Source organism: Danio aesculapii, chromosome 13 (assembly GCF_903798145.1).
Source record: "Danio aesculapii chromosome 13, fDanAes4.1, whole genome shotgun sequence".
Classification (NCBI taxonomy): Eukaryota; Metazoa; Chordata; class Actinopteri; order Cypriniformes; family Danionidae; genus Danio; species Danio aesculapii.
In genome coordinates, this window is record NC_079447.1 from 27,367,435 (window position 1) to 27,394,598 (window position 27,164).

At 34.9% G+C, this 27,164-nt stretch overlaps 2 protein-coding genes across 2 annotated transcripts; one reads left to right on the plus strand and one right to left on the minus strand.

The window, feature by feature from the left end:
• Positions 1-171: 171 nt before the first annotated feature.
• Positions 172-14,753, minus strand: pcbd1 (pterin-4 alpha-carbinolamine dehydratase/dimerization cofactor of hepatocyte nuclear factor 1 alpha). Its single transcript, XM_056470302.1, has 4 exons — positions 14,651-14,753; positions 2,299-2,430; positions 2,134-2,214; positions 172-614 (listed from the first exon to the last, which is right to left on the minus strand). The coding sequence occupies exons 1-4, from the start codon at positions 14,651-14,653 to the stop codon at positions 522-524; spliced, it is 309 nt and encodes a 102-aa protein (XP_056326277.1). The 5' UTR covers positions 14,654-14,753; the 3' UTR covers positions 172-521.
• A 1,250-nt stretch (positions 14,754-16,003) lies between these two features.
• si:dkey-192p21.6 (uncharacterized protein LOC565246 homolog) lies at positions 16,004-25,221 on the plus strand. The gene is made up of 5 exons (XM_056471461.1): positions 16,004-16,246; positions 16,343-16,437; positions 16,650-16,771; positions 19,253-19,371; positions 25,097-25,221. The coding sequence occupies exons 1-5, from the start codon at positions 16,165-16,167 to the stop codon at positions 25,219-25,221; spliced, it is 543 nt and encodes a 180-aa protein (XP_056327436.1). The 5' UTR covers positions 16,004-16,164.
• Positions 25,222-27,164: the final 1,943 nt, after the last annotated feature.

The following is a 27,164-nucleotide window of genomic DNA, read 5'->3' on the forward strand; positions in this document are numbered from 1 at the left end:
TCCATGGGAGTTCAGGTTTTCAAACATCTCCTACCGTTCTACCTGGCATCCATTATGTGTTCGTTTCCATTCGTCTCAATGTATTTTAAATCTGATAACAACATAGACCTCATTGATTAAATGGCAGGCAAGTGCTTTGACAGATGATACACAGATTTCAGAATCCCAGCATTGGCAAACGTTCAGTTTAATACACTTACAATTGACCGAGGCACTAAGCAGTTATCGCTTGATTCAAATAAAGGCACTGTATATTTCACTTTTAAAAAAATTTAACCATAATACTCAGGGATGTCATAGTTTTCAGCAATTCTCAGATCAGACCTGTGGTATATTTATATACTCGGAATGTGAAATGATTTAAGATTTCTCCTGACTTCCTTATCAAGAAAAATGCATCTGTAACAGCCAAACTACACACAGCTAAAACTGATATGGTGATAATGGTGGAACATTTCACAACATCATTGGTCCAGTTTTATAGGCTACAGGGGTTGAAGCAGTTTAATGAGAGGGTCCGTTCACAGGACAGAGGCCTGGTCTATGAAGGTGGCAAGGTTGATGTCCCGCTGTGAGAGACCTCCACATTCATGAGTGCTGAGGGTGATCTGAACCTACCAGACAGAATACGTCAAATTTTAATTTACCAGGTTTATTTTTCCATACACATTCCTGGTCTTTCTGACAATTAATCAGCACATGTAATATAAATGGAAAAGGGTCTAATGCAGTCATCCTCAATCAGTGTTTGGTGTAATTAGTTGCAAAGTAACATGGGACGATAACGGTTTTCAAGGTATACCACGGTTTGGAAAAGTCAAGGTTTTAAAACTGGCAAAAATTTCTGCTATACCGTTTCTAAAGGTATGTGTTAGATTTTATATTTACATTGTTTTGTTTGTTTTTTTAGGACAACAGTATCGACAGCAGAAAATAAATCCAAAGATGCCATTTTAAATTGTAAAGAAATCTGTGTTTTTGAAACTAATGAAGACAGCAGAAGTCAATAATTCATTTGAATTATTTAGCCTGACATGTTTACTATAACAAAATATTATAAAACTTAAAAAAAATAAAATATATTGCGTTTAAGGGGAAAAAAAGTTTTAGTTTTTTTACCCAGACATTTAAAAAGAATATATTTTAGAGCAGTAATCACAATACTGTGAAACCGTGATATTTTTATCCAAGGTTATCATACCGTCAGAATCTTACACCAGCCCATGCCTAAAAGTAACTAGTTACTGTAATTAAAATACTTTTACAATGATAAAGTAAAGTTGCAGGGCAGCACGGTGGCTCAGTGGTTAGCATTGTCGCCTTACAGCAAGAAGGTTGCTGGTTTAAGTCCTGACTGGGCCAGTTGGCATTTCTGTGTGGAGTTTGCATGTTCTTCCCATGTTCGCGTGGGTTTCCTCCGTGTGATTTGGATGAACTAAATTGGCCGTGGTGTACGAGTGTGTATGGGTGTTTCCCAGTTCTGGATTGCAGATGGAAAGGCATCTACTGTGTAAAACATATGCTGGAATAGCTGGCGGTTCATTCCGCTGTGGTGACTGACAAGAGACTAAACTAAAGAAAAATGAATTAAGTTGCTTTTTATTTTTTAATAATAATTAAAAATGTAATTATTAATTTAATTAGAGTTACTGATAATGTTCCAGTGTTAAATACTGTAAATAAATTCAATAGTTGTGGATAAATCAACTCAGAGAGGCAGAATAGTTGTACTTTTTGTTATATAAATATATTTTGAAAAATAGTTATATTTTTTCAAGAATGGTTTTATTTATCATGATGATAGAACACACTTAATCAATTGAATGAGAAATTAATGATAATATATATGGTGTTTATGAGATAAAGATGTTTAGATACATATGTATTTTACCATTTCTTAAATATTTCATTTAAGAAAGCTAAAAGGCCTTATTTGAATCAAGTTTAAAAGTTTAATTTATAATGTTTGTGTTGAAATGTATATAGATTTATAATTCATGTAGTCGAGTAACTGAATTACTGTATTATTAAGTTACTTTTCAGACGAGGTAATTGGACTTATGTAAATACTTATGTAAATCATATTTTAAACATTTAAATTTACCATAAAGAAATACTAAAATGTCTGTTTACCTTATTATACACATTAAACCATTCAGGATGATGATCCATTTTCTCAGCCTGTAATGCAACTCTGGACATAAACCCAAATGCCTGAAGAGAGAAACAAAAGTGTGATACATTGTGCGCGCACCGTAAATAATAGTGTGAAAATCTTCCTCTTGGCGGTTTTATTACCTGGTTAAAGTCTTTGAAGAGGAACTCTTTGTAAATGGCATCTCTGCCACCCACCTCCACCCACTGCGCATTCCTCATCATGGGCAGGAGATGATCCCGTTCTTCCATAGTCAGAGTCTGAATCTTCCCAGCCTGAGTATTTGAAAGCACTCTGGTTATTTATTTAAGTCATGTCAAATGATGAACTGGTGCAAGCCCTTTTTTACTGCATATATATATATATATATATATATATATATATATATATATATATATATATATATATATATATATATATATATATATATATATATATATATATATATATATATATATGAGCATATTTTATGATTTAAATACGTGCTGAAGCACAGTATTTAAAAAAAACAACTTACAATTAGATATTTGAAAAAGAACCCTGATCAAATATTAGAGAACACTTCTGGCACCTGGTGGTAATTTTATGAAAAACACTATTAAAAATGGAGTCAAACTTTCACTGATTTGCAACATGGTTTCTCTCATGGAAGTGTCTGAAACTCTCCAAAAGCAGATTGTCAGATAAAGGCCAAATGGATGAAGACTAGGGCTGCACAACATATCATTTCAGCAACGATATCGCAATAGTCACATCACACAGATATGCAATATGCATTTAATTTTTATATTTACATACAAAACCATAACGCATGCACTTTTATTTCACATTTATCCTTGCTTTATTGCATTAATCAATGCTTGTTGTTTGTTTATTACATTTTATGCATGATTCACTGCCCTACAGAATCATTCCAATCGATCAAAATGAACACATTTGATAACACTTTAGGGACCATTTCTAATTATTGCTTATTAGCATGCTTGTTATTGAGATATTGCTTATTAGTACTTTACATAATCGGCATGATCTTATTCTACATCCATAACCCAATACCTAAACTACCTTAATATGTATTAATGAGCAAATTATGAGTTTATTGAAGCAAAAGTCCTAGGTAATGGTTTGCTAATAGCGAGAATTGAACCTTAAAGTAAAGTGTGACTATAAATCCTTTTCAAATAGTGCTATGCAATCATTTAGTGAAATTGTTTAGATACAGTATATTGCAATATATATCGCAGAAAAATAAATTACCTCAATGTCCAATTTTTCCAATATCGTGCAGCCCTAATGAAGACCCTTTCATCTCTAGAGTCTTTACAATGTCAACTATCTTTACAACTCTTTGGTGTCCTTCAAAATGTTGTTTGTCCACAAAAGATATATACAGGAGAGGACTGAATAAAATAAAATCTCAGTGGGCAATTTATTTAAAAATGTTTTACACATTATATCCAAATAATCATGTCTCTGGAGTAATTATGTCTAAAGGGCTGGTCCAGGGTGTATTTTTAAGGCTTGGTTGTGTTTGTAAGATGGAAAGCAATGTGTGCTCATGCTTCATTTGTAGAATATCATGCTTTTTTATATATATTTATATATCTAACTTTGATTATATACATCTACTCAACTAACATGAAAACGACTTATTTCCTAGTTCTTCCGAAAGCCTGTCCTCAAGAGGCTCTGATTGGTCAGCTAACATAATGTGCTGTAATTCATGGATCGGCTCCATGTCACCAGGAAAAGCATCACATCCCAACAAGCACATGCTTTACATATTGGCTCATTTATTAATGATCATATACAACAAGATGTTTCTGTTTCTTTTAAAGAAATTATTTTTGGCTATTATGAAGCTGCCTCTACTAAAAGAAATCATTGTTTTGTTATAAACTTAATTTATTTTATTTGTAAAATCCATATCAACAAATGCAAATTTACTAAAACCAAAACAAATTTTCTTGTTTTATTTTTTCAAGAATGTAGTCATTATTTAAATTTAATTTCATTATCTTAAAATAATCAATCAAACAGGACTATTTTATTTTGTAATGACTTACATGATCATTTATATACTGTAATTAATTCTTAAATGTCTTACCCTCAAGTTTATATAATATCATGGTCTTTATTATTATTATTATTATTATATTCTTTCATTCTTTATTTCTCTCTCTTGTCTCTTTTTTCATGCCAATGTAATTCATATTCTGTACTGTAAACAAATATTGATACGAACAAGTTAAACAAAAAGTGATTCTTCTACATAGGAATCGCTGTTAGCCACATCAGTTTGTGCCTGAATCAGACAGAAAATGACACAGAAAACATAGCTGAACCTCACACCCCTGCTCTCTAAAATAAATTCTGACAAGTCTCTTTCACATATATTCGGAATAGGCATGGCCACTGCCGGAAGTGGTGTTAGTGAGGCCAGCAGGGGGTGCCCAACCTGCGCTCTGTGTGCGTCCCAATGCCCCAGTACAGTGACTCTATGCTGCTCAGTAAGCGCCGTCTTTCGCATGAGACGTTAAACCGAGGTCCTGACTTTCTGTGGTCATTAAAAATCCCAGGATGCTCTTCGAAAAAGAGTAGGGGTTTAATCCTGGCATCCTGGCCAAATCTGCCACTGGCCTCTGTCCATCATGACCTCCTAACCCTTCCCATATCATAAATAGCTTCATCACTCTGTCTCCTCTCCACCTATTACCTGGTGTGTGGTGTGCGGTCTGGCGCAAAATGGCTGCCGTCGCGTCATCCAGGTGGATGCAGCACACTGGTGGTAGATGAGCATATCCCCCACCCTATGTGTGTAAATTGCCCAGAAAAGCGCTATATAAATGTAAGCAATTATTATTATTAATATTATTATTAATATTATTATTATTATGTGCAAGTTATATAAAACGCTCACATAACTTTTTTCCCCCAATTTCTGTTTAACAGAGAAAAGATTTTTCTCAACACATTTCTAAACATAATAGTTTTAATAACTTATCGTTGCCATGATGACAGTAATATTTTACTAGATATTTGTCAAGACACTTCTATACAGCTTAAAGTGACATTTAATGGCTTAACTAGGTTAATTAGCTTAACTATGCAGGTTAGGGTAATTATGGTGGCTTGAAAAGCCAGCATATTGTTATCTATCTTAAACTTATTATGGTGGCTTGAAAAGCCAGCATATTGTTATCTATCTTAAACTTATTATTCTTCTTCTTCTTCTTCTTCTTCTTCTTCTGAGACTAATTTCTAAGTGTATCTCCTCCTAGGCCTTTCAAGCTACATACTTCAAACTTTCGTCAAACCTTCAAACTGGTCTGACTCGGGTTGCTATATCTTTTCTAACTGATCCGACCTTGGGTTTTCCGAAAAACGACCCAGAAAAATCCCAAAAGTCCCATTGACTTAACATTGGGTCAAACTTTGTGAGCTCATAACTCTGCATCAGACTGTCCTACAGACTTCTAACTGGACTCATTTAACTCAGTCTAGCCAGCAGCCAATAACTGATGACTTTTTAACTTACTAGCCACTCCCTAGCAACCACTTACAGCACCCTAGCAACTGTCCCATAGACTTCCATTGTAAAAGACTCCCATTTACTTAACATTGGATCAGCCTTTGTGAGCTCATAACTCTGCATCAGACTGTCCTACAGACTAGAGTCTGGCCTCATTCAACTCAGTCTAGCCAGCAGCCAATCACTGATTACCTTTAAACTTACCAGCCACTCCCTAGCAACCAATTTCAGCACCCTAGCAACTGTCCCAGAGACTGTGACTAGCTATTCTAACACACGCTAACAGTTTTAACATCCTACTGACATGCTAATCTTGCTAGAAAGGTGCTAGCAACACGATAGTGACATGCTAGTCATGCTAGTAACATGCTAATTCATGCTAGAATCATGCCAACAACATGCTAATTCATGCTAGAAACAAGCTGATTCATGCTAGAATCATGCTAGTAACATGCTAGTTACATGCTAATTAATGCTAGAATCATGCTAGTTACATGCTAATTCATGCTAGAAACATGCTAATTCATGCTAGAATCATGCTAACAATATGCTAATTCATGCTAGAAACATGCTAGTAACATGCTAATTCATGCTAGAAACATGCTAGTAACATGCTAGAATCATGCTAGTAACATGCTAATTCATGCTAGAATCATGCTAGTAACATGCTAATTCATGCTAGAATCATGCTAGTAACATGCTAATTCATGCTAGAAACATGCTAGTAACATGCTAATTCATGCTAGAATCATGCTAGTAACATGCTAATTCATGCTAGAAACATGCTAGTAACATGCTAATTCATGCTAGAAACATGCTAGTAACATGCTAATCCATGCTAGAATCATGCTAGTAACATGCTAATTCATGCTAGAATCATGCTAGTAAAATGCTAATTCATGCTAGAATCATGCTAGTAACATGCTAATTCATGCTAGAATCATGCTAGTAACATGCTAATTCATGCTAGAAACAAGCTGACTCATGCTAGTAACATGCTAGTTACATGCTAATTAATGCTAGAATCATGCTAGTTACATGCTAATTCATGCTAGAAACATGCTAGTAGCATGCTAATTCATGCTAGAATCATGCTAATAACATGCTGAATCATGCTAGTAACATGCTAATTCATGCTAGAAACATGCTAATTCATGCTAGAATCATGCTAATAACATGCTAATTCATGCTAGAAACATGCTAATAACATGCTAATTCATGCTAGAAACATGCTAGTAACATGCTAATTCATGCTAGAATCATGCTAGTAACATGCTAATTCATGCTAGAATCATGCTAATAACATGCTAATTCATGCTAGAGTCATGCTAATAACATGCTAATTCATGCTAGAAACATGCTAGTAACATGCTAATCCATGCTAGAATCATGCTAGTAACATGCTAATTCATGCTAGAATCATGCTAGTAACATGCTAATTCATGCTAGAATCATGCTAGTAACATGCTAATTCATGCTAGAATCATGCTAGTAACATGCTAATTCATGCTAGAAACATGCTAGTAACATGCTAACTCATGCTAGAAACATGCTAGTAACATGCTAATTCATGCTAGAATCTTGCTAATTCGTGCTAGAAACATGCTAGTAACATGCTAATTCATGCTAGAATCATGCTAGTTACATGCTAATTTATGTTAGAATCATGATAGTTACTTGCTAATTCATGCTAGTAACATGCTAATTCAGACTCGGCTTTTCAAGCCACCATAAAGTTTGTCCTCAAACTTTAATATCTAGTTATTATTCTTCTTCTTCTTCTTCTTCTGAGACTAATTTCTAAGTGTATCTCCTCCTAGGCCTTTCAAGCTACATACTTCAAACTTTCGTCAAACCTTCGAACTGGTCTGACTCGGGTTGCTATATCTTTTCTAACTGATCCGACCTTGGGTTTTCCGAAAAACGACCCAGAAAAATCCCAAAAGTCCCATTGACTTAACATTGGGTCAAACTTTGTGAGCTCATAACTCTGCATCAGACTGTCCTACAGACTTCTAACTGGACTCATTTAACTCAGTCTAGCCAGCAGCCAATAACTGATGACTATTAACTTACTAGCCACTCCCTAGCAACCACTTACAGCACCCTAGCAACTGTCCCATAGACTTCCATTGTAAAAGACTCCCATTGACTTAACATTGGATCAACCTTTGTGAGCTCATAACTCTGCATCAGACTGTCCTACAGACTAGAGTCTGGCCTCATTCAACTCAGTCTAGCCAGCAGCCAATCACTGATTACCTTTAAACTTACTAGCCACTCCCTAGCAACCAATTTCAGCACCCTAGCAACTGTCCCAGAGACTGTGACTAGCTATTCTAACACACGCTAACAGTTTTAACATCCTACTGACATGCTAATCTTGCTAGAAAGGTGCTAGCAACACGATAGTGACATGCTAGTCATGCTAGTAACATGCTAATTCATGCTAGAATCATGCTAGTAACATGCTAATTCATGCTAGAAACAAGCTGACTCATGCTAGTAACATGCTAGTTACATGCTAATTAATGCTAGAATCATGCTAGTTACATGCTAATTCATGCTAGAAACATGCTAATTCATGCTAGAATCATGCTAACAACATGCTAATTCATGCTAGAAACATGCTAATAACATGCTAATTCATGCTAGAAACATGCTAGTAACATGCTAGAATCATGCTAGAATCATGCTAATAACATGCTAATTCATGCTAGAATCATGCTAGTAACATGCTAATTCATGCTAAAATCATGCTAGTAACATGCTAATTCATGCTAGAAACATGCTAGTAACATGCTAATTCATGCTAGAATCATGCTAGTAACATGCTAATTCATGCTAGAAGCATGCTAGTAACATGCTAATTCATGCTAGAAACATGCTAGTAACATGCTAATCCATGCTAGTAACATGCTAATTCATGCTAGAATCATGCTAGTAAAATGCTAATTCATGCTAGAATCATGCTAGTAACATGCTAATTCATGCTAGAATCATGCTAGTAACATGCTAATTCATGCTAGAAACATGCTAGTAACATGCTAATTCATGCTAGAATCATGCTAGTAACATGTTAATTCATGCTAGAATCATGCTAATAACATGCTAATTCATGCTAGAAACATGCTAATTCATGCTAGAATCATGCTAATAACATGCTAATTCATGCTAGAAACATGTTAGTAACATGCTAATTAATGCTACAAACATGCTAGTAACATGCTAATTCATGCTAGAATCATGCTAGTAACATGCTAATTCATGCTAGAAACATGCTAGTAACATGCTAATTCATGCTAGAATCATGCTAGTAACATGCTAATTCATGCTAGAATCATGCTAATAACATGCTAATTCATGCTAGAAACATGCTAGTAACATGCTAATTCATGCTAGAATCATGCTAGTTACATGCTAATCCATGCTAGAATCATGCTAGTAACATGCTAATTCATGCTAGAATCATGCTAGTAACATGCTAATTCATGCTAGAATCATGCTAGTAACATGCTAATTCATGCTAGAATCATGCTAATAACATGCTAATTCATGCTAGTAACATGCTAATTCATGCTAGAATCATGCTAGTAACATGCTAATTCATGCTAGAAACATGCTAATTCATGCTAGAATCATGCTAGTAACATGCTAATTCATGCTAGAATCATGCTAATAACATGCTAATTCATGCTAGAAACATGCTAATTCATGCTAGAATCATGCTAATAACATGCTAGAATCATGCTAGAAACATGCTAATAACATGCCAATTCGTGCTAGAAACATGCTAGTAACATGCTAATTCATGCTAGAATCATGCTAGTAACATGCTAATTCATGCTAGAATCATGCTAGTAACATGCTAATTCATGCTAGAATCATGCTAATAACATGCTAATTCATGCTAGAATCATGCTAATAACATGCTAGTAACATGCTAATTCATGCTAAAAACATGCTAGTAACATGCTAATTCATGCTAGAATCATGCTAGTAACATGCTAATTCATGTTAGAAACATGCTAGTAACATGCTAACTCATGCTAGAAACATGCTAGTAACATGCTAATTCATGCTAGAATCATGCTAATTCATGCTAGAAACATGCTAGTAACATGCTAATTCATGCTAGAATCATGCTAGTTACATGCTAATTTATGTTAGAATCATGCTAGTTACTTGCTAATTCATGCTAGAAACATGCTAATTCAGACTCGGCTTTTCAAGCCACCATAAAGTTTGTCCTCAAACTTTAATATCTAGTTATTATTCTTCTTCTTCTTCTTCTTCTGAGACTAATTTCTAAGTGTATCTCCTCCTAGGCCTTTCAAGCTACATACTTCAAACTTTCGTCAAACCTTCAAACTGGTCTGACTCGAGTTGCTATATCTTTTCTAACTGATCCGACCTTGGGTTTTCCGAAAAACGACCCAGAAAAATCCCAAAAGTCCCATTGACTTAACATTGGGTCAAACTTTGTGAGCTCATAACTCTGCATCAGACTGTTCTACAGACTTCTAACTGGACTCATTTAACTCAGTCTAGCCAGCAGCCAATAACTGATGACTTTTTAACTTACTAGCCACTCCCTAGCAACCACTTACAGCACCCTAGCAACTGTCCCATAGACTTCCATTGTAAAAGACTCCCATTTACTTAACATTGGATCAACCTTTGTGAGCTCATAACTCTACATCAGACTGTCCTACAGACTAGAGTCTGGCCTCATTCAACTCAGTCTAGCCAGCAGCCAATCACTGATTACCTTTCAACTTACTAGCCACTCCCTAGCAACCAATTTCAGCACCCTAGCAACTGTCCCAGAGACTGTGACTAGCTATTCTAACACATGCTAACAGTTTTAACATCCTACTGACATGCTAATCTTGCTAGAAAGGTGCTAGCAACACGATAGTGACATGCTAGTCATGCTAGTAACATGCTAATTCATGCTAGAATCATGCTAACAACATGCTAATTCATGCTAGAAACAAGCTGATTCATGCTAGAATCATGCTAGTAACATGCTAATTCATGCTAGAAACATGCTAGTAACATGCTAATTCATGCTAGAATCATGCTAGTAACATGTTAATTCATGCTAGAATCATGCTAATAACATGCTAATTCATGCTAGAAACATGCTAATTCATGCTAGAATCATGCTAATAACATGCTAATTCATGCTAGAAACATGTTAGTAACATGCTAATTAATGCTACAAACATGCTAGTAACATGCTAATTCATGCTAGAATCATGCTAGTAACATGCTAATTCATGCTAGAAACATGCTAGTAACATGCTAATTCATGCTAGAATCATGCTAGTAACATGCTAATTCATGCTAGAATCATGCTAATAACATGCTAATTCATGCTAGAAACATGCTAGTAACATGCTAATTCATGCTAGAATCATGCTAGTTACATGCTAATCCATGCTAGAATCATGCTAGTAACATGCTAATTCATGCTAGAATCATGCTAGTAACATGCTAATTCATGCTAGAATCATGCTAGTAACATGCTAATTCATGCTAGAATCATGCTAATAACATGCTAATTCATGCTAGTAACATGCTAATTCATGCTAGAATCATGCTAGTAACATGCTAATTCATGCTAGAAACATGCTAATTCATGCTAGAATCATGCTAATAACATGCTAATTCATGCTAGAAACATGCTAATTCATGCTAGAATCATGCTAATAACATGCTAGAATCATGCTAGAAACATGCTAATAACATGCCAATTCGTGCTAGAAACATGCTAGTAACATGCTAATTCATGCTAGAATCATGCTAGTAACATGCTAATTCATGCTAGAATCATGCTAGTAACATGCTAATTCATGCTAGAATCATGCTAGTAACATGCTAATTCATGCTAGAAACATGCTAGTAACATGCTAATTCATGCTAGAATCATGCTAGTTACATGCTAATCCATGCTAGAATCATGCTAGTAACATGCTAATTCATGCTAGAATCATGCTAGTAACATGCTAATTCATGCTAGAATCATGCTAGTAACATGCTAATTCATGCTAGAATCATGCTAATAACATGCTAATTCATGCTAGAATCATGCTAGTAACATGCTAATTCATGCTAGAAACATGCTAGTAACATGCTAGAATCATGCTAGTAACATGCTAATTCATGCTAGAAACATGCTAGTAACATGCTAATTCATGCTAGAAACATGCTAGTAACATGCTAATCCATGCTAGAATCATGCTAGTAACATGCTAATTCATGCTAGAATCATGCTAGTAACATGCTAATTCATGCTAGAATCATGCTAGTAACATGCTAATTCATGCTAGAATCATGCTAGTAACATGCTAATTCATGCTAGAAACATGCTAGTAACATGCTAATTCATGCTAGAATCATGCTAATAACATGCTAATTCATGCTAGAATCATGCTAGTAACATGCTAATTCATGCTAGAATCATGCTAGTAACATGCTAATTCATGCTAGAAACATGCTAGTAACATGCTAATTCATGCTAGAATCATGCTAGTAACATGCTAATTCATGCTAGAATCATGCTAATAACATGCTAATTCATGCTAGAAACATGCTAATTCATGCTAGAATCATGCTAATAACATGCTAAATCATGCTAGAAACATGCTAGTAACATGCTAATTCATGTTAGAAACATGCTAGTAACATGCTAATTCATGCTAGAATCATGCTAGTAACATGCTAATTCATGCTAGAAACATGCTAGTAACATGCTAACTCATGCTAGAAACATGCTAGTAACATGCTAATTCATGCTAGAATCATGCTAATTCATGCTAGAAACATGCTAGTAACATGCTAATTCATGCTAGAATTATGCTAGTTACATGCTAATTTATGTTAGAATCATGCTAGTTACTTGCTAATTCATGCTAGTAACATGCTAATTCAGACTCGGCTTTTCAAGCCACCATAAAGTTTGTCCTCAAACTTTAATATCTAGTTAGGCAAGTTATTGTAGAACAATGGTTTGTTCTGTAGATTATCAAAAAAACATTCGCTTAAAGGGGCTAAAAATATTGACCTTAAAATGTTTTTAAAAATTAATAAAAACTGCTTTTATTCAAGCCAAAATAAAACAAATAAGACTTTCTCCAGAAGAAAAAGTATTATCAGACATCCTGTGAAAATTTCCTTGCTCTGCTAAACATAATTTGGGAAATATTTTAAAAAGAAACAAAATTCAAAGGGGGGCTAATAATTCTGACTTATATATATATATATATATATATATATATATATATATATATATATATATATATATAAAATGTCTGGAACATAATTAAAATTCAATTGTAAGCACTTCTCTCTTTTTGTCATGTTCTTTGGAAGCCCAAATACAGAAACAGAAGGTGCTCTGTGGAATAGCAGCGTATGGACAGCATTTTAGCTTTTTCTGCTACATTACAGTGCCTCTGGCCACGCCCCTTTGTGCAGGGTATATGCCCGGTGAATGCACATAACCTGAAGCGTTTGTGAGCTTACTAACCTGGATATATTTTTTATAAATATTTTTGTAGTCCCCAAACTTTGTTCGCTGTAAGCTTTGCTAAGCTAACACTGTAAAAGCCAATGTTTACATCTGCATTGAACTTTGAGCGTATTACATTCAGAGATGCTGTTTATGTTCACACAGCCACATTACACATCAACTAAAGTTTAAAATATGATATCGTAGTGGACCACCCCTTTAAATCACAGGAATATATTACATTTTAAAATATATTCAAATAGAAAAACAGGAAATACATTTCAAAATTTGAACGTTTTGATGCATGTTGGGTTAAATAAATACCAGCTTGGTGAGCAGTACAGATTTCTTTAGATCTTTTAGATCTAAAACCTTTGACCAGTAGTGCATGTATACACACACACACACACACGCACACACACACACACACACACACACTTTTCAAATTTAAACTGTACTATACCTATTAATTGCGAGTTATTTGTACATACTCATAGTTTGTTTACATAGAAGATACTATTTAAAGTTTTACAAACACACTCTTACTAACACTCCAAGGGGGATGTTTCAGAAAAAGCACTGTGATTGGTTGTTGTGAACCCCATATGGAATCAATGATGACTTGCATTTTCAATTTTAAGAGCCTCCAGCTTATTACTGTGTTAGTAGAGGCAATGAAATTCCTAAGCAACTTAACCCTTCCCCTTTCAGTACAGATCACATGAGCTTCAAACACATGTCTCTTACAAGAAAAAAAATGCACTGATAAAGAAGATGACATGAAATTTCAACAGTCTTTCCCCAGCAATCATTGTTTTGTTTTGTTTTTTACTGAATGAATGGGAAATAAGGATGATTTGTGTCAGCGTGTTCTTTTGTGCTACACACACACACTATTGTCCCAGACTGAACCATCATCAGTATATTGCGTCAGAGAGTCTGTGCAAACACATGTCAGTCAAAATGAAGCTCCAGTGCTGATAAAGCTGACTGACATCAACAGGTCTCTTAGCAACAGCCTAATCTGCTAAACTAATGCTGATGCACGAGCGAACACACAGCGAGGTAAAAGACCTGAACCTTACCGTGACTTTAAACGTTTAACAGTGTAAATGATGAACATGAACGTTATACAATGTGTCTTTTCTTTTAAAAAAATCTACATTAAACTATTTTAAATGGCAAAATAGCTAATTAAATATGCAACAACAACACTAAAAAAAAATCACTCAACCGACTGATCGCTAGTTGAAGACTGTGAATTAAAATAGTATAATAAAAACATAAGATTTTGAAATAAGTGTTAGTAAAAATAAATAAAGCAGCATGTTGTTTGGAAATGCCATGCTTTTATTTGTAAGTTGAGTGTAAGCACAGAGTCTTTAAATGGTTTGTTAATGTACAGACGATAAGAATGCAATTTATATGTCATTTGTTTTCTTACCATGTTTGTGGGTGCTCTGAGCGCAGCGCTGATGTTGTCTCGTGCAAGCGGCTGGAATGGATTTCAACCTGTGGCCAGAGCGTGCGTTTACGATTCCTACTATGATAAAGGAAGGCTTATGAATATTAACTACATTGCGTGATTGGACACTCAACGAGGAACGTCATGACGCGCGTTTAATATTGATAAATATGGGCCCTGTTTCTGCTGCCCTGCCAGAAGCCTGAGCAAAATAGAAGTGTGTAAACTGAAGAGGCCGGCGATACTGTTGGGTGACTTCACACAGTGAGATAATAATTAAACCATGAACAAACTTTAGCAGTTGAACTTATCGAGCATTCATGCAGATCGTCAGGTGACAAAAGCAGTGATTTTTAGTCTTATTCTGCCTTCAAAATCTATTTACCATTTTCCGCATGGAAAATTATTAATTAGCCTATTATTCTTACCATTTTATAAAACAGCCATAACTTAAAACCATGCTAAAATTGTTCGGCCGCTTCTCAGAATGAGTACGAAAAACATATTTCAATGTAACTTTACCGTGCTATACTCTATTTGAGTAATTTGGGGGGGGGGGGGGGGGGGGGGGGGGGTATTGCGGTATAAATCTATATCTAATCAGATAAGAATTGATAAATTGTGACACAGCAGTTAAATAAATATTTGGGTTGTTTATTTACATTGGACAAAAAAGCTAATCTAAAAAAAAAAGCCAAAATTCCTTATTATGGTATAGTTTACCCAGAAAATTATGCCATGTACTCACTCCTGTCATGTTTTGGACAAGTTTGATTTTTTTTTCTTTTCTGTTGAACACAAAAGAAGCTATTTTGAAGAATGTTTGAACACTTTAACCATTGACATCCATAGCAGAAGCACGAGCCTACTATGGAAGTCAGATTTCCTTATTTTCTTCTATGTTTGAATTACATTTTTGTATGAACTGTCCCTTTAAGTGAAGTAATTAACCCAGGGTCAAATATGCTTTTAAATCTACATTTTTCATCCCCAGAAGAGCAATTAGATGTAGAATTGGAAGTGCTAGTGATTAACTCTCTTTTATACACACTGTAATTAAAGAACATCTCAGTTAAATAATATAATTAACATAAAAAGAGTACAAACATAAACACTTGGTTTCACTTTTGCTTGTTTGCATTTTTCCTCTATGGTTTTGTTTAAGAAGATTTTTTTAATCTCATTTTTAATCCTTCAAACACTAAAAACTTGTTTCAATTATGTTTTTATATTTTATGCCATTTATGAATAAGAGGTATCATCTTCACATGCACTTACATGCTGATTTTATTTGTGTCCAACATTCCTTTGACTGCTCCCAGGCAACTAGCGTTCATATCTTTGGTCAATCTTCTTGTAGTGTCTCATGGTAATAAAAATGTCCAACACATTTCAAAGATCACTGCAATCACATGTATGGTGATCTTTGAGCTCCCTTTATTTTCATTTGCACAAAAAGAGGGAAAAGTAATACAGAAGATTTGGAACTAACAATGAAGTCAGTCAATATCTTGAATGTTCTCTTGTTAGCAGGAAGTTTACTCCCTGCAGGGCTGTGTGAGACACATCATGAAGGTAAAGTCATTTCATAAGTGGGATAAAAAGTTGTTAAAATATGTATTGATTGGATTGTTAGAATACTGTGATTTCAGTTCTTCTGTCCTTTTTCAGTTTACAAGCTGAAAATGGATGAGGCATTGATAAAATTCCATAATGAACTTCCGTACAACATTAGTGTTTACTACACCTCGGATTACTGTTATAAGGTATTTCAGAATTGTTTATTCTTTCGATAGTGACTTATGTGAGTGTTTCAGGCATTTTTTGTACCAAATGGGAGACACAAATATGAAATTGTTCTATTTAAAATACAGTGTGTGCATTAAATATTTATAGGTGTCTACCTAAATGCCCACATTTTCTTATATTAAATGAATAATAAATAAATGTAGTGGAACTTAGTCTGTTTCTTCTGCAGTGCCTTTACCAGCCTCTTGCCACTCTTGGGATTGGGCAGAGCAACATTTCTGTGATTGTAAGCACACAATTTACATTGACTCTACAAATCACATCAGTAGTTGGAACCGCCAATCTTTGCAGGTAAGAATCACCCTGAACTGAGGTTTGGTAACTGTAAGATTTGTTATTGTTTTTGAAAAAATTTGTGCTGGGCAAAAATTTATCAAGATTAATCACATCCATATTAAGAGTTTGTTATGATATAATATGTGTGTGTGATGTGTATATTAATTTTGTATATATAAATACACACATGCATATGTTTAAGATATGTATATGATACAAATGTAAATATCTGTAACAAAATTATTTTGTATAGTTTTGTTTCTTTGTACAGTATGTGTGCACTCTAAAAGATGTTGAGTTATTTATTTAACCCAATGGTTGAGTAAAAATATTTGGTGCTTCATTGGTTTATTTTTTTAACCCAACTATTTTAACTGAGTGTGTATCACATATACATAATAAATATATATAATACACACACATATATTATTTTATCAAACCAAAATTTTATTTTGGATGGGATTAATCACGATTAATCTTTGCCCAGAACTAGGAAAAATCTAAATATAATTTATTTATTTGAATCAAAGCTGAATTTGCAGCATTATTACTCCAGTCTTTAGTGTTTGGGCAGCCGTGGCTTAATGCTTAGAGTTGAACTTGTGATCCAAAGGTTGCCGGTTCTTGTCCTGGTACTGACATGATTGTAGTTGGGGAAAGTGATTATCCAACACCTTCAATACACAGCTGAGGTGATTCCCTTGACCAACTTCTCTGGGTTCATGGATAAAAGCATCTGCTTTAATGTAAATGCATTATGTAAAAATAAATGCTTAAAAAATACAGACTTTAATCTAAATGTAGAGTAACTTGATACTTCAGAAATCATTCTAATCATTAATTATCAATTGTTAATTAGGGTTCTTATATTATCAATGTTTTTTGTTTGTTTTATAGTTTTTTTTTTTGTTTGTTTTTTGTTGAAACCATGATGGCGTTACTTAAAATTAAAATTAATGATAGTTGAATGACAAAATTTATTTGAAATGAAATGTTTTGCAATGCTATAATTGTTACTTTGGGTCAGTTTAATGTGTTAAAAAAAGCTTTTTTTTTGGCTGGTACTTTTGAATATATTTTATGGTTAATATATATCATGGCTTTCACAAAAATATAAAGCAGCACAGCTGTTTTCAATATTAATATCATCAGAATTGTTTCTTGATCAAACAAATCGATGAATAAATCTGGAGTAATGGCTGCTGGAAAATCAGCTTTAAATCGGAAAAAAGGGCATTTTAAAATACCACATTAAAATGAAGTTATCCACGTACAATTGCCATAGTTATTTTAAATAGAAGTAATATTATACAACATTGCTGTATTTGTGTTTTTTTGATGTGATAAATACATTGAAAGTACTTCTTTCAAAACTATTACAAAACCTTAATGTTTCCAAACATATAAGCAGCAGTTTCCACCTCGACTTGTGATTTAGTTAAATTTATTTTAAATTATTCTTTTTATACTAAGGTGTATTCAATAACCTTGTTTATAAATCAGGTACAAAAAGTCTTTAACTAGATATAAAGCTCTAAAGCAGCCAATTGCATTTGCAGTCAGTGAGACTTATGAGCATGTATTTGAATGTGACCTGGCTTTAGTGCTGGCCTTTGGAGAATACCTCACTGTGCATTGATCCTACTGCATCTTGGGGTTAACAAGCTGACACAGAAATAATGATGAAAAAGACCATTAAGACATCAAAGCGCCGCAGGGCATCTCACAAAACCCCAGCTGGGATGTTGGACAGAGGAAACCATAGCCGTATTTACAAACAACCTGGGCCTCGAACAGTCATCAAGATTTGGGCCGTTTTCAAATGGATTGTCAAGGGGTGTCTGATTTCCTAAGACAAGTCACAGTATCCCAATCCCTACGGCTGAGGTCTAGTCCTGGGCTTCTTTAAGATCAATACAGAGGTCCCTTTTCAGAACAAGCCTTTATCGATTCACCTTCTCCACCAAAGAACGTGCTGGCCACTATGTCATTCCCAGGACGATCAATAAAGGCTTAAAGAGCCCATTTTGGGGGATGAAAAAAGGTGAAATGGGTTCAAAAGTTGGAGTTTTTCCTGTCGGCCTCTAGATGGCTCCCTTCGTCCTCTCATTGTTTACGTTCACCCTCCGTGCTTTCTCAAAAGATACGTTTATATACAACACGGCTATAAAATACTAAATTACTTGTGATAAACTATATAAATCAACTTGATATGGTGTAAATACAAGGTGATAGTTGATTTTTGGACTACTTTGGATAAACAGGCAGTCATGTTCATCAGTTAGCAAAAAAAAATATGGCTAACAAGAAAACAAAAAATTCATAAATCTGAAAATTCTGGTCATGATTTCTAACAGATGCTGTAAGCTAAATTTAAAACAACGAGAGATTTTTTTAAACAAAGCATTAAAAATTCAATGACCATCATGACCATAAAGATGTGATGGATAGATCAGTGTTTTATTACATGTTGATGACATTATTTCTCCTCCCTAGTCTGAGTCATACATTTGAGGAAGCTGGCCATTATTCTCTGTGGATGAGGAAGCAGGGCTTGCTAAAGGATGTAACCTGTTCTGTCACTGTGGACAGGAGTCCAAATAACGCATACCTGCGTAAGTATATTGAATTAAACATGAAATAAGTCACCAAAAACATACATTGTGTTCCAAAGTTCAGCAGGCAAGAGCCTCTTTCATATCCCTGGAGTCAGATGAGACCGTATTGATCCGATGAACTGCTTGTTTCTTGAAAAAAAAAAAGCTCAAAGAAAAGCTTTTCTGCCATGTTTGTTTTGGAAGATGCCCCGGGAGGGGAGCATTGTGGGAAATACATTAGAGGAGCGTGAAGGATTAAAGCATAATGGGGTTTTGAAAGCACCACGCTCCATAATGTGCAGTCTACTTTGCAATAGTGCAGATTATGTTGTAGATCAGACTTTTAAGGGCAAGTAGCCATTATCTGCCAGATATATGGCCAGTGTGACTAAACCTCGGCTATATGATGAGCTTCCATTAGCCGGACTGGATGGTGATTACACTCCAGCTCCAAAGGGATCTTACATTTTAAGTGATGGTGCTGGTGATCAGCAGATGTTAAGACGAAGCGATGAGGGGACAGTGGAAAAAAGCTGACGGTTTTTAATTGAATTGCACTGTTCAGAATCATGTTAGGGATTTGTTATACTTTACTGTTATTTTAAGCCTGTCTTGATATGGAAAATAAATTCTGACCTCAGCCTTGGGTCTTTTATGAATACAAGGAGTAAATTGTAGAGGTATTCAGTAATTGGTCTACTTAAACTCAATTCACTTTCAATCTAAACTGAGTAAATTAAGAGTAGCCTAAAGGCTGCTGATTCTCATTGTAAGCAATTAGTGTTTTACTGTGTAATTAGAGTAGGATCATTTACTGAGGATTATTAGTCGGTGATGATCGGCATTAACTGTATTGTGTTTCAGTAGAAATATATGCATGACCTTAATTGCCCTCATAGCTGTTGTCAAAGGTTTGAAGATTTTGATGACAACAAGAGCTTTCAATCCTTTTGATATCCCCAAATTAAATATAAACTTCTAAATATGTTTAGTTAATATAATTTCATTTATACAGACCATTATTTCTGTTTAAGTATTAGCTATTAGTGGCATTACAAAAACAACATGATTTATAATTACATTTAATCAATTATCAGATGTTTTTTTTCCAAAGCAGCTTGCAAATGAGGACAACGTAATGCTGAAAGCAGCAACAACAAAAAAAAAATAAAATAAAAATAAATAAATAAATATATAAATATATAAATATATATATATATATATATATATATATATATATATATATATATATATATATATATATATATATATATATATATATATATATATATATATACATATACATACATATATATATATAAACACTATTAAAATGTCCCACTTTATTTAAAGCACACAGGGCAGTTTTTTGACATGCATATTGTAACATTAATGTATAATTAAATAATTAGCTTTTATGATGTAACAGTCCTAAAGCCAAAGAAAACAAACTACATGTATAATGTACTATCTGCAGATTAGCTTTTATTTCTAGTACCATCAATATATTAAAAACTGTAATCAATCTCATGATTATTCACCAGTATTTAAGAATAAAATCAATAATATATAAGTTCAGTTAAAAATTTAATTGTTAAATATATTGACATATACTGTATATTTCACTTTGGTACAGTATATCCATAAAATTAAACTTTTTATTTTTTCCTTTAATTTTTTAACATATTTTCCAAGTGACGTTAAACAGAGCAAGGAAATTATTTTCAAATAAACTAAACTATTCTACAAAGTCTTATTTTTAAGTCTTATTTTTTTTGTTATAAATCAACATTATTAACTTGCAAAAAAAACCCAAGTAAAATATGAAGTACTATCATCAAGGCAAAGACAAAAAATGAATTATTAGAAATTAGTTGTTAAACTATGTTTAAAAACATATACACTACCGCTTAAAAGTTTGGGGTCAGTAGGATTTTTAAATGTTTTATAATAAGCTTTTTTTATTTCATTAAAAAATACAGTACATCTTGTAAAATTGTTAAATGTATTGCACTATAAATAACTGTTCAAAGTAGTTTAATTTATAAATTTATATTCAGTCACACAATCCTTCAGAAATCCCTCTATGAATTGTTATTGTTATTATTATTAATATTATTATTATTATTAATAAAGGTAATACTAATAAAAGCAATTATAATTGAAGTAATAATTTAATTTGAAACTAACAAGTAATAAATAAAATATTAATTTATTTATTAATAAATAAATATTCAATGAATAAGTATTTAACAATTTTTTACATTTAATAAATTTTGCCTTGATGAACAGAATAATTTTCTTACAAACTTTTGACCGGTAATATAAATGTCAAATGTCATTATATTTTAAATGATCAAATGCTTGTTTTAAAACCTATTAGTAAAGAATTGCATCAAAGTGTCAAGATTTTTTTTAATACATAGTAGAATTATTTTTCTGGCTACACTGTGATCCTTAAAAAAAGACGTTATCATGTCATCAAATAATTCTTCCCCTAAATATGCCTGACAAGTTTTCTTGGTATAAAAACTTTTATTACACTGAATCACACTTTAATTGGTGTCTTCTGTAAATAAAGGTAAAAATGTAAGGTAAACTTGTATAGCTTTGATGCTTGGCATGGAAACTCCTGGATTAAAATGGTTTAAAATTATTTTTGTAAAATTTAAAAAATACAGCACTGTGCAAAAGTCTTGAGGCCACTAGTATTTTCACCAAAAAAGACAAACTGATACAAACAATCCAGAAGAACTTTGGCAACATTTCTAAGATGCTTTCAAAAACCCTACCTGCAAAGCTACCTGAAAAACTATGGGCAAATGTACCAAGTGTCTTCAACTTAACCTCGCGAAAACGGAAATGCTTGAAGTTTCTGCCAACCCGACTCTACACCATTACTTTTCAATCCAGATGGATGGGGCAACCATTATTGCATCCAAAATGGTAAAAAGCCTTGGAGTAACGATTGATGACCAACTAAACTTCTCTGACCACATTTCTAGAACTGCTCGATCTTGCAGATTCGCACTCTATAACATCAGAAAGGTCCGACCCTTCATATCTGAACATGCTGCTCAACTTATTGTTCAAGCTCTTGTTCTCTCCAAACTGGATTATTGCAACTCTCTACTAGCCGGGCTTCCAGCTAATTCTATCAAACCTCTTCAGCTGCTTCAGAACGCAGCAGCACGAGTGGTCTTTGATGAACCCAAAAGAGCACATGTCACTCCGCTACTCACCCGTTTGCACTGGCTGCCAGTTGCTGCTGGCATCAAATTCAAAGTTCTGATGTTTGCTTACAAAGCGACCTCTGGCTTTGCTCCTTCTTATCTGCTCTCACTTCTGCAGATTTATGTGCCCTCCAGAAACTTGCGTTCTGTGAATGAACGTCGCCTCGTGGTTCCATGCCCAAGAGGGAAGAAATCACTTTCCCGAACTCTCTCATTCAATCTGCCCAGTTGGTGGAATGAACTCCCTAACTACATCAGAACAGCCGAGTCACTTGCTGTCTTCAAGAAACGACTAAAAACTCAACTATTTAGTCTCCACTTTCCCTCCTAATCTGCAACTGCCTCTCTGGCTATACCACTAACTGTACTCTCTCTCTCTCTCTCTCTCTCTCTCTCTCTCTCTCTCTCTCTCTCTCTCTCTCCTCTCTCTCTCTCTCTCTCTCCTCTCTCTCTCTCTCTCTCTCTCTCTCTCTCTCTCTCTCTCTCTCTCTCTCTCTCTCTCTCTCTCTCTCTCTCAAAAAAAAAAAAAAAAAATTTCTAATGCTTTGCTTCTTAGACTTTACACACCTGAAACTTGTCTATAGCACTTGTTCACTGCTGCTCTTATAGTTGTGTAAATTGCTTCCTTGTCCTCATTTGTAAGTCGCTTTGGATAAAAGCGTCTGCTAAATGTAAATGCAAAGAGTTGTCATGCCAGATGTTGATTTGATTTAGTAATTATGAAAGTTAATTGATAAATAAAATGCATTTATGCATTATTTTAGAAAAGCCTCCTCATTTTACAGAAATTTACTCAAGTGCCTAAAACTAAATGATGTTTGAAAATGTGAATTGATATTTCAAACTGACATGCTACAAACAAAATATCGACATAATAGACTTAAACCTTTTTTTGGTGAAAATATTAGTGTAAAATGTATATATTTTTTGTTCTAGCTGGCAACCAATCAAGCTGTCCTCCCTCTTAATGTAAAGTACATACGAGGCATGCTGCCTAATTAGATGTATTTAACAGTACGTTACTCTTAAGTAGGCAGAGTCCTGGATACACATGTTGCGTTTATTTATGTCAGCGCCTGTTTATCCAGCCTCCTGAACTCAGTCGTCACTATAGTATCATCACAGCTTCACTGTTTCCCCTCATGTCATCAAGTGTGTTCACACTTTGATCAAATGCTCCTCTCTGTGTTTGTTTTTCCACAAAAGGCCTCCGCCGTCCCATCGAACAGCGATGGCTTGAGATCACCGGGTGCAACATGTCCATTTGATTAACCACAATATTCTGCATGAGGCTGTTGTTCATGTTTTGATTATAAAAGATGATAAACGGTGGGCTTCCAATTTAAGCCTTATGTAAGCGTTACGTAACAATGCTGAACTCAATTTATTTTTTGCGGAAAGTGAAAAAGTAGATAAATTTGTCCTGGTCTCACTTTCAGCAAGGGTTTTGAACTTTCTCATAACCCCAAAATGAAGTGAAAATTACAATAGAATTTACTTCAAATAGTTTCACATCTACAGGCGCATTGCATTGTGTGCATATTAAAACGTTATTTGTGAGAAGGATAATGTGTTTCTAAAATTAAACTACTAGCTTTTATGCTGTTATCACAGTAAAGCTAAATAACCTGCATGTGTCACATTTTTCTCTCATTAAACTATATATGCATATTAGTGTTTTATTTCCTCTACCATAAATATCCTATGATTTCCAAAAAAAAAATAATATACAGTTTATTTATTTTTTCAACTTTGTTTTTAATGATTTTAATAACATTCATTCATTCATTTTCGGCTTAGTCCCTTTATTAATCTGGGGTCGCCAAAGCGGAATGAACCGCCAACTTAGCATATGTTTTACACAGCGGATGCCCTTTCAGCTGCAACCCATCACTGGGAAACATCCATACACACTCATTCACACACATACACTACGGACAATTTAGCTTACCCAATTCACCTATACCACATGTTTTTGGACTTGTGGGGGAAACCGGAGCACCCGGAGGAAACCCACGTGAACACGGGGAGAGCATGTAAACTTCACACAGAAACGCCATCTGACCCAGCTGAGGCTTGAACCAGCAACCTTCTTGCTGTGAGGCGATCGTGCTACCCACTGTGCCACCATGACGCCCATCAGCATTATAATCTTGTGAAATATCTAGTAAAATATGATGTACTGTCATCATGGCACAGAAAGAAGAAATTAGTTATTAGAAATGAGTTATTACAATTAATTATGTTTAAATAATGCGGTAAACAGCACCTGGGAACCTGGGGGAAAAAATTTCAACTTCACACGAGGGCTAATAAAAAAAACTGTAAATAATTAAAAATAACAGACAGCACTCAATTAACTTTACAACATTATATATTATTTTTTAATAATGTAGAAATGTTGAATTCATTATAATTTTATGTGATATGAAAAAAGTATATTATCTTCATCTCTTTTCAGTCTGATTTTAGTTTTATTTCGCAGTAACTGCTGCATCAATTCTGTATAGCTTCCAGAAACTGGGAATATGACACATCTCCGCTTCCTGTTTTACACCTTCCCCTCAGCAGTCAGTCAGTGTCATGGAGGACGGCCTCTGGCAGCCGATATGATCCATTCCATCATGCCCTGTGAAAATATTGCCTCAGTGCATGGCCTTATTGGAGACCCAAGGCTAGGGTTTCATAGATTGATTGCACGCCTATAGACTGGTTTCGGATTACATAAAAGGACACTGCTGGATTCTTGAGAGCTCCCTTGTGGAACAGCATGGGTGACAGAAGCTGCTGTTCGGAGCCAAGAAAGCTTGTTTGTAATCCTTTACTGAAATGGATTGTTATGCACAAAAATTAAAATACAGTCACTGGTGTTCTAATGACGTATGCCCTTTTTTCATACCACAGAGAAGAGAATTTGTAAAAATGTTCTCCCCACACTTGTCCAGTTGAATAGTGACCAACGTTTAAAAAAAATAAAAGATTCAGAAGAATTATATAACGGTTCCTTGTCACATCTTACATAATTGAAGTATTGTTGGGACATTATGATAGCGATTGGTGTAAAACAAACCTAAATTTAATGCAGTATTTAAAAAAAACTAGACTGTTGACTATTACTTTACACTGTAAAAATATATAATATAATTAGGCATTCATTCATTCATTCAATGATTCATTTTCAACCGCTTTTCTCGGGCCATGTTGGGGGGCAGCAGTCTAAGGAGAGAACCCCAGACTTCCATCTCCCCAGACACTTCCTCCAGCTTCTCCGTGGGGGATCCTGAGGCGTTCCCAGGCCAGCGAGAAACATAGTCCCTCCAGCGTGACACAAGGCCTTCTCCTGGTGGGACATGCCTGGAACACCTCCCTAGCTAGGTGTCCAGGAGGCATCCAAAACAGATGCCCAAGCCACCACAGCTGACTTCTCTCGATGTGGAGGAACAGCGGCTCTACTCCGAGCTCCTCCGGGGTGACAGAGCTCCTCACCCTGTCTATAAGGGTGCACCCTGTCACCCTGCGAAGGAAACTCATTTTTGTATCCGAGATCTTGTCCTTTCGGTCATGACCCAAAGCTCACCACCATAGGTGAGAGTAGGAACGTAGGTTGACCGGTAAATTGAGAGCTTTTCCTTTCGGCTCAGCTCCTTCTTTACCACAACAGACCGCAATACTGCTGCCGTCGCACCAATCCGCCTGTCAAACTCGCATTCCATCCTTCCCTCACTCGTGAGCAAAACCCCAAGATACTTGAACTCCGCCACCTGGGGTAAGGACTCTCCACCAACCTGGAGATGGCAAACCATCTTTTTCTGGTGGAGCACCATGGCCTCAGATTTGGCAGTGCCGATTCTCATATAAATATATATATTTTTAATTGAATCAATTAATTTTTTCGTAATTAATTTTTTTTCACTTGAATCAAATGAACTTTTCTAGTCATCTCAACTTAAATGAGTCAAACTGACTAAAAGTATTTTGTTATTAGTAGCTAAAAAACCTGTAAAAAAATCAACCCAAGTACTGCACTTGACTCGATTTAGAGGGCACTTAAACTTTAACTTGTCCAGTTTCAGCTCAAAACACCCATCAGATTATTTATTATACCTTTTCAGGATGTTGGAATTTTCTGCTCTGAACACAATGTAGCTGTTTTTGTTGCCTGTGCCTTTAATGTTAGTTATCCCTGCCCACCATTCAAGTGCCTGTCAGAGTGTGCCTCAATCTCCAGCTGCATTAGATAAACAGCACAGTGACAGACATGAAGAAAGCAGAGCTCACGTAACATTGTGAGAAATACTACAGTAAGAACTTCCCCAATGATTATTTGATATATTTGGTGTGGAGTTAATTCAAGCCTTTTTGCAACGATGAGTCACACACATGTCGTTACAAAGTTCACGCACACACACACAGACACATAAATTTGTGAAACTCACTCTTGATCACATTGATGATGATTGATGATCACACCGGATCTTTTTTAATCCCGGTTGATTTGCACACGTGCTGTCTTGTTGATATGATTATACGCGTTACTGACACATTTTAGTACACGCTGTCAGTCATTTCGGTGGCGGG